Source organism: Urocampus carinirostris, chromosome 11, assembly GCF_059441175.1.
Source record: "Urocampus carinirostris isolate Australia breed hairy pipefish chromosome 11, RoL_Ucar_1.0, whole genome shotgun sequence".
Classification (NCBI taxonomy): domain Eukaryota; kingdom Metazoa; phylum Chordata; class Actinopteri; order Syngnathiformes; family Syngnathidae; genus Urocampus; species Urocampus carinirostris.
The window spans coordinates 4,004,240-4,012,820 of record NC_142359.1 but is presented as its reverse complement, the minus strand read 5'-3'; the positions used below and the strand labels follow the sequence as shown (position 1 = coordinate 4,012,820).

Below are 8,581 nucleotides of genomic sequence, written 5' to 3'. Positions count from 1 at the left end.
AAAAACAATAACTCAACAACAGAAATAATGTCAACATTACATGTTCGAAAAGGGGTAGTCAGAAGCAGATGCTTATTTTTCCTACCCCTTCATCTTCCCTATTAAATACATTTTACAGATAGCTCTTAATTCGTGTGTAATATAACAAAATCTTATGGATATACATATTACATAGGTCAGACATCAATAATTATAATAATAGAATAGAATATACTTTTATTGTCATTGCTACAAAATGGGTTGAACATATTGTGACAACGAAATTGGACGTGGCACTCCAGTATCACATAGACCAGGGGTGTCAAACTCATTTGAACTCGGGGGCCACACGATAAAACAAACATTCTGTCGGGGGCCGGACTATTAGATTACAGAGAAAGAAAAAGAGAGATAAAGAAATAAGAGAAAGAGGGAGGGAAAAGGAGAGAGGGCGGGACAAAGAAAGAAAAAGAGAGAGAGGGAGAGAGCGTGAGACACAAAAGATAAAAAGTCGTGAGGGAGGGGGAAAAGAAAGGGAGAGGAAGAAAGAAATCCAAAGAGAAATAGAAAGACAGAAGGAGAGAAAAGAGGAAAGAAAACGCAAAGGGTATGAAGAGAGAAAGAGAAAAGAGAGAAAAGGAAGTTAGAGCAAAAGAGGTTAAAAGACACAGAGAGAAAGAGACAAAGAGCAACAAAGGAAGAGAAAAAGAGAGACACGTAGAATGAAAGAGACAGAGACAGAGTGGGGGAAAAGGGGTGGAAAGGAAAAGGAGAGAGAGAGAAATAAATACAAGTACAGTATCTTTGTGAGAGACACCTGGCTTTGGCAACATCAAGTGGACATATTTCAACCTGCAGCTTGTTTTTCTCTTGCGCTTCTCTGAGTGTTGTCTCGCGGGCCGGATTCAATCCCTTAGCGGGCCTGATTTGGCCCGCGGGCTGCCTGTTTGACACCTGTGACATAGACAGTGAGGATAAAAGAAAACGAAGATAAGGTTAGAATTGACACAATCTAAAGGAACAAAGAAGATAAAGGTTATAATTTACACAATAACAATAATAACAATAGTCACATATTTTATACACAAATCATCGTAGTACCCATCTATTAACGTTTTCAGCTACTAGTCACTAAATATCATTCTGACAGCAATGATAATAATAGCAATAATAACAGTTATGATATAATAATAGTAACAATAACAACAAGGTTAACTATAGTTGTAAACGCAATATTTCCAATCTCTAGTATCACTCATACGCCATTTTCTTCATCTCTGTATTCTGCCAGTAATGTTTTTTTTGTATTTATATTTGAACACATGAATAAGTGGACATTGTTTGATCTCGTCTTGTAAATTGTTCCAAAGTTTGACTCCGCACACAGACACACACATACTTTTCCTGGTGGTTCTCACCTTTGGGATTTTGAATTTACGATAGCCCCTTAAGTTATAATTTGCCTCTTTCTGTGTAAATATATTTTGGATGTTTTCTGGCACTGTGTTTTTGTTGACCTTAAATAACAGTTGTGCAGTGAAAAATTTGACTAAATCATCTCATTTTAATCATTTGGACTGCCGGAATAAAATATGAGTATGATCCCGATATCCTACCCTGTGTATGGTTCGAATTGCACGTTTTTGGGAGGATAAAAAGGGGCTGTAGTGAACGTTTGTAATTATTGCCCCAGACTTCTGCACAATATGTTAAGTATGGCAGAACAATATAATAAATGGAATAACCGAGGTCCCACTGTACTCACCTTACCTGAAGTGGTTTGTACAGTGGGACCTCGCTACTTCATGCTTTGATGTTCGAAGCTTCAGAGCTTCGCGGTCTGTAATAGTTAAAAAATATATATATTTGTTTGTTTTTTTTAAGGGGCGTCGCTACTTCGCAGATTTTCACTTTTTGTGGGTGTTTTTGGTCCCTATTGACTGGGTCTAAAAAATGATAATTAAAAATATATATATATATATTTTTTTTTTTGAAGGGGGCGTCGCTACTTTGCAGAATTTCACTTTTCGCGGGTGGTTTTGGTCCCCATTAACTGGGTCTGAAAAAATAAGAATAAAAAAAATTAAAAATACATTTTTTTTTTTTTGAAGGGGGCACCACTCCTTCGCGGATTTTCACTTGTCGCGGGTGGTTTTGGTCCCCATTAACCGCGACAACCGAGGTCCCACTGTATTTTGTATACAGTACTTTATATGAAGTCCTTCCCCGTCCACGTGACGAAGGTGGGCGCCATCGAGGTGTCATGGCGTGTCACCCTCGTTGTTTGCAAACAAATTGCCCGTGAAATATGACACTCGGCGAGCACACCGACTGGGGAAACACAACGTTCGGATTTCGTAAAACCAGTTCGGCGTCTTTCCATATTTCAACTTGCGAAGACGAGTCAGTGTTTCCCTCATGTTAGCTGGGCAGGTAAGCACCGCTTCTCTTTCACTTTTCCTTCACTGCCGCTTGACGTTAACTCAAGTTGGACTCTCCATTTATTAATGTCCGTCACTTGACTACGTTTCCACACACATTTGACGGATTTAGAACGCTCCCAAAACAAACAAAAGTTAGTATGGGCGTTCTTATCTGCAGTTATGTATCCTGCTATATGTTCGCATAACCTAGCACAGGGGTGTCATACTCATTTTAACACGGGGGCCGGACTAGTAGATTAAAGAAAAAGAGATAAAGAAATAAGAGAAAGAGGGAGGGAAAAAAGGAGAGAAATAGAAGAGTGAGAGGGAGAGAGCGTGAGAAACAAAAGATAAAAAGTCGTGAGAGGGGGGGGAATGAAAGGGAGAGGAAGAAAGAAATCCAAAGAGAAATAGAAAGACAGAAGGAGAGAAAAGACAAAAGAAAGTGCGAAGGGTATGAAGAGAAAAGAGAGAAAAGGAAAAAAGGAAGTTAGAGCAAAAGATGTTAAAAAGACACAGAGAGAGAAAGAGACAAAGAGCAACAAAGGAAGAGAAAAAGAGAGAGAGACATAGAGTGAAAGAGACCGAGACAGAGTGGGATTAAAGGGGTGGAAGAGAGGGAGGGAGAGAGAGAGAAAAGGAAAAAAGAAGAGAGCAAAAGAAGGTATTAAGACACAGTGAGAGAGAGAGAAAAGGAAAAAAGGAGAAGAGAGCAAAAGAAGGTATTAAGACACAGAGAGAGAGAGAGAGAAAAAAAAGGAAGTTAGAGCAAAAGATGTTAAAAAGACACAGAGAAAGAAAGAGACAAAGCGCAACAAAGGAAGAGAAAAAGAGAGACACATAGAGTGAAAGAGACCGAGACAGAGTGGGATAAAAGGGGTGGAAGAGAGAGAGAGAGAGAGAGAGAAAAGGAAAAAAGGAGAAGAGAGCAAAAGAAGGTATTAAGACACAGAGAGAGAGAGAGAGAGAAAAGGAAAAAAAGGAGAAGAGAGCAAAAGAAGGTATTAAGACACAGAGAGAGAAAATGAGAAGAGAGCAAAAGAAGGCATTAAGACACAGAGAGAGAGAGAGAGAAAAGGAAAAAAGGAGAAGAGCGCAAAGAAGGTATTAAGACACAGAGAGAGAGAGAGAGAAAAGGAAAAAAGGAGAAGAGAGCAAACGAAGGTATTAAGACACAGAGAGAGAGAGAAAAGAAAAAAAGGAGAAGAGAGCAAAAGAAAGTATTAAGACACAGAGAGAGAGAGAGGAAAGGAGAAGAGAGCAAAAGAAGGTATTAAGACACAGAGAGAGAGAAACCCGCAGAACAAACATTATCTCGGGGCCGGACTAGTAGATTAAAGAGAAGGAAATGAGCGAAAGAGAGGGAGAGAAAAAGGTTGGGACAAAGAAAGAGAGACAAAAGAGAGAGAGAGAGGTTGGGACAAAGAAAGGGAGAAAGAGAGCCAGAGAGAAAAGAGAGAGAGAGGTTAGGACAAAGAAAGAGAGAGGGAAACAAACGAGAGAGAGAGAGAGAGAGAGACGTTGGGACAAATAAAGGGAGAAAAAGAGGCAGAGGTTGGGACAAAGATAGGGAGAAAGAGAGAGAGGTTGGGACAAAGAAACGGAGAGAGAGAAAGAGAGAGAGAGAGAGAGAGAGGTTGGGACAAAGAAAATGAAAAAAAGAGAGAAAGAAAGGAGAGAGAGAGAGGTTGGACAAAGAAAAGTAGAGAGAAGAGAAAGAGAGAGAACAGGAGAAAAAAAATAGATTGAAAGAGAGGGAAAGCAAGAGAAAGTGAGAGAAAATGAAAAAAGGAAGAGGGAGCAAAAGAAGGTAAATGATTGAGAGAAAGAGACCAAGAGGAACAAAGAAAGAGAAAAAGAGGGACAGAAAGAGTGAAAGAAAAAGGGGGTAAGAAAAAGCGAGTAAGAGAGAGACAAAGAAATAAAAGTACAACGTTTGTGAGAGGCACCTGGCTTTGGCAACATCAAGTGGACATATTTCAACCTGCAGCTCGTTTTTCTCTTGCGCTTCTCTGAGCGGTGTCTCGCAGGCCTCCTGTCTGACACCCCTGCCGTAAAACGTGCCTGGAAACCGCCAGCATTATAATTTTGGCATTTAAATAAATCTGAGATATCTCTACTCTTGAAATGCTGAATACTGATGAACGTGTCTCAGCATGAACATCTTTCGGAAAGAAAAAACTTCAGCTGTCTCCGTGACACCGCCGTTGCCGCCGAGGCCCAGCAAACCGGCGGAGGAGGACGGAATTTCGACGGATGGCTCGACGCAAGACGATCAAGATGGAAGCAGGCGACAGCAGCACGTAATTATGGACGCACAAACCCCGAAATTTTAAGTCTTTTGTGTTTTTCACTGGACTGTCTTTCAGGGAACTGACCACAAAGCTACAAGTCTCCCTAAGTCCAAGGTAGGAAGCACACATTAGGGCTGCAACCGCTGAATGAATTAATCAGTCGGATACAGACGTTCCCCTACTTACGAACATTCGACTTACAAAAAAACGGTAGATACAGTGTTCTGGTTTGCCCGCGTCCCTGCGTCCTAGACTCATCATTTTTGCTGGGGACGCATCGGGTCAAATCAACGTGCGTCCCCGGGACGCAACCTTTTTGACACCAAATTGTCATTATTACCCGGTTACTTTTTTTTTTTTAACAAAGATTTACCGCACTCCAAACTTTTCGTCAGGCAGATCCGCCATTGTTGTTTTGGTCTCGCGCCGATCTCGGCAAACGAGATCTCGTTGCTTCGAGATGACGTCATTCTTGTCGCGGTTGTCGAGTGAAAGAGAAGTATGCCTCCGAAAAAACAGTTGGTATTAGGTGCAAATTAACAAAAAATTGGTCATTTCTTCAGTGTCGGAAATAAGTCGAAACATAACACAGAAAATGGTAACGACGGCAATAATTCCGGCACGAAAAAACGGCGGAGGCAAGGAAAACGTGTTTTGAAGCGAACGATTCGACGAAAGAAAATAAACAAAAGAATACTAGCAAAATGCCAAAATGGACTAAATTATATTCCTGGTGACGCTATGAGGAGGATGATAATGGATCGGACCTTGAGAAGGCATCACAACTATGGCGGGACAGCAAACCACGAAGAATATATGAACTGAAAAATTTGAAGTGATAACTGCTTTGTATTACCAATTAACTGTGATGATTAAAACTGAATGAAAATATTGATGAATATAATTATTTCAGCAATAATATTTTGTATAATGTACAATATTGTTGTGAACTGAAAAATCTGAAGTGATAACTGATTTGTATTACCAATAAACTGTGATGATTAAAATGGAATGAATATATAGATTTATATTATATATTTGTCGCCGATTTACAATGTCAACAGCGATAACACAAAATTTTGGGGAGCCATAGATCTCTGTTGGGACCCATAGATTTTTCAGCATGCGAGTCCCTGGGACCCATCACTTTTCACAGGTAAAATGAACACCGTAGATACCAACATTTTTTTCGGGATGTCAAAAATATCTGGTCATTTTGTATCGTGTGCACCTATTTCCGAGTACAGGACAGTCGTGTAGTTCTTCTTTCCGCCGCTACCAGTGTGTGGCGCTGTGAGCGGTCACCCAGCATCCACCCCGAAGAAGAAATCCTCTTCTGAGTTTGTGTGTAAACATTCTATACGGTTTAACTGTTCTCTAAGTGTTCATGCATCGCTGGGGTACTGCCATGATACGCCAGGTCTGCTTTGCAAACTTTTCAAGTAGTCCTCTTATTCACCGCATCCAGGCTAAAATGCTCTTGAACTGAAGAGGTTTTATGTGGTGTTGCTGCCATAACTTCTGTGTTAGTCCTTGAGACAGAGGCGCAATTGTCATGATTACTTATGCGAGGCACCCGAGCCCGCTCCTTTGGCGCCAACTGCCTCGGACGCTGATTGGCTCCCTGTCACTTTTTAAACCCCCGTCTTCCTGTCACCGGTTGTCAGTCCGTCTGGGAACCTCAGCTTACGCTAGGCAAGCTTTTTGACCCTGGCTCTCTCCTGTTCTGATTCCCGTCTGTTTCCCGGCTCTGACCCCTTTTCTGATTTCGACCACGATTTTTGCTCCCTCGTCCCGGCTAATGATCTGTTTTTTCTGTTCTCAACACCGCCATCGCTCGCCACGGAAATACCACTTCCACGTCTGAGCAACCTGCTCCCCTGCGACAAGCGATCTACGTATCGTGTGTACTATCCTTTCCCTTCTTCCCAATAAAACTAAGAGAAGCGCACGCAAGTGGGTCCTATCTCCGTTCTGGTCTTGACAGCTATTGCGCACGAGCGACTCGTAGCAGAGATTTTAATCATGTCGAGATGCCTCACTCTTTTGGAAACGGATTTCCTTTTTGACTATTTCTAAAATAGATTGATTGTTGCAGCCCTGAACCTAAATAATCCACACAAAATCATGTTTGCAGAGGACCGGAGTCATGGGTGTTATGCAGAAAGTCAACCCCTTCAAGAGTTCAGCACAGGTAAGACAAAACGCGCACATTTGAGGTATAAACTTTAATTTTTTTTTGTTCCAATTTTCTTTAATCTCCTAATCTTTTCCAGACTCCCGTCACAGAAGCCACTGACTCGCCTGATCTAGAAATCGACTCCACACAGGTAAAATGCAACATTCGAGAAAATTGACGAGCCACTACGATTCATACCTAAGACTTATAACATTGGTAAAATGGCGGCGCCCTCTGTTGGCTGCGGCTGCATCGGCTCGCTACAACGGGTCAGGTGTATCGACATTTCGTTCTGTGTACATTGTTACACAGAATGACAATACAAAGGAAATTATTATTATTAAATTATATTTGAGCGTTTTTAAACATAAATTTAGGAAAGCTTCCAAGTTCCAGTTTCAGTCCAAACTAACTGATATTTTAAATGGAGAATTACCAATTCTTAAAAAGCAGAAGAAAATTGTAATATTATATGTTAACCTGGTGTGTACACTGAGGGCCACGTAAAGAAATAATCAGTCGAATCCAAGAGCCATTTTTTTATCATTTGTTTCGATTTTTTTTTTCAAATTTAGTTGAAGATTAAGTTGAATATTTTCTCTATTAAGTTTGTTTTCACAATGTCCAGCTGAGTTCAAAGAACCCTTATGCTTTATTGTCCAATTCACTTTTACATTTTGTCTTTTATCAGGGTTGTTCGGGGCGGAATGCGTTAGGTTCGAGGAATGGGGGCTGAGAGAGTGTGGGAGACTGACGCCATTCTTGTTCCCGTTTTTTCTTCTTTTCGTATTTATTTGTAAGGTCAGCGTGAAAACACAGCACGGCAGTGCCGTGATTAGCACGTGTGCGGCACAGTTCTGAGGTTATGAGATTGAACCTTCCTGTTTGGAGTTTGCTTGTTTTCCCTGTGCTTGCGTGGGTTTCCTCCGGGCACTCAGGTTTCCTCACACATTCCAAAAACATTGCATGTCAGGTTAGGTGGCTGGTCTGTCTCTGTGTGCCCTGTGACTGACTGGCAACCAGTTCAGGGTGTCCCCTGCCCACTGCCTGAAGATAGCTGGGATGGGCTCCAGCACCCCAGTAACCTTACTGAGGATAAGCGGTGCAGATGATGGATAGATGGTTATTTACTGTTTATATATTTTGTTTTTCGGGCAGTGGTTAGCACGTGTGTCGCACAGTTCTGAGGTCATGAGATCGAACCTACCTGTGAGGAGTTTGCATGTTCTCCCCGTGCTTGTGTGGGTTTCCTCTGGGCACTCTGTTTATTTCCCACATTCCAAAAACATGCATGTCAGGTTAATTGGCCGGTCCAAATAGTCCCTAGATGTGAATGACTGGCGGATAACCAGTCCGGGGTGTCCCCTGCCCACTGTCCGAAGATAGCTGGGATGGGCTCCGGCACCCCCGCGACCCTACTGAGGATAAGCGGTGCAGATAATGGATGGATAGGATGAAAATGATGAAAGTAACACGAGGCTTTCGCAAGTACAGTGCAAACGCCAGACCTTAGGAAAGATTAAAAAAAGAAGAGTTTATTGGAGCGTGTCTAAGAAATGCACATACTTGCACGTGCATCATGAATGAGCTGACTATGGTTGCAATCATTACTTTAAGCCGGGAGATGGCGGCAGAGAATAGCAAAGTTTCAAATTCCGTACAACTCCGTCAAGTGATAGCACTCATTTTTTGCGATTTTAAATCTA

The 8,581-nt window shown here is 41.7% G+C and overlaps 1 protein-coding gene across 1 annotated transcript in view; it reads left to right on the top strand.

Moving 5' to 3' along the window:
- Positions 1–2,205: 2,205 nt before the first annotated feature.
- The window catches only part of LOC148356225 (uncharacterized), a 28,500-nt gene continuing 22,124 nt past the window's right edge, over positions 2,206–8,581 (top strand). The window contains exons 1-5 of the mRNA XM_088348182.1: positions 2,206–2,412; positions 4,558–4,705; positions 4,772–4,810; positions 6,834–6,890; positions 6,973–7,026. Coding sequence (XP_088204308.1) covers positions 4,559–4,705; positions 4,772–4,810; positions 6,834–6,890; positions 6,973–7,026 — 297 coding nt within the window. The 5' untranslated portion in view covers positions 2,206–2,412; position 4,558. The remainder of the gene's footprint in view (positions 2,413–4,557; positions 4,706–4,771; positions 4,811–6,833; positions 6,891–6,972; positions 7,027–8,581) is intronic.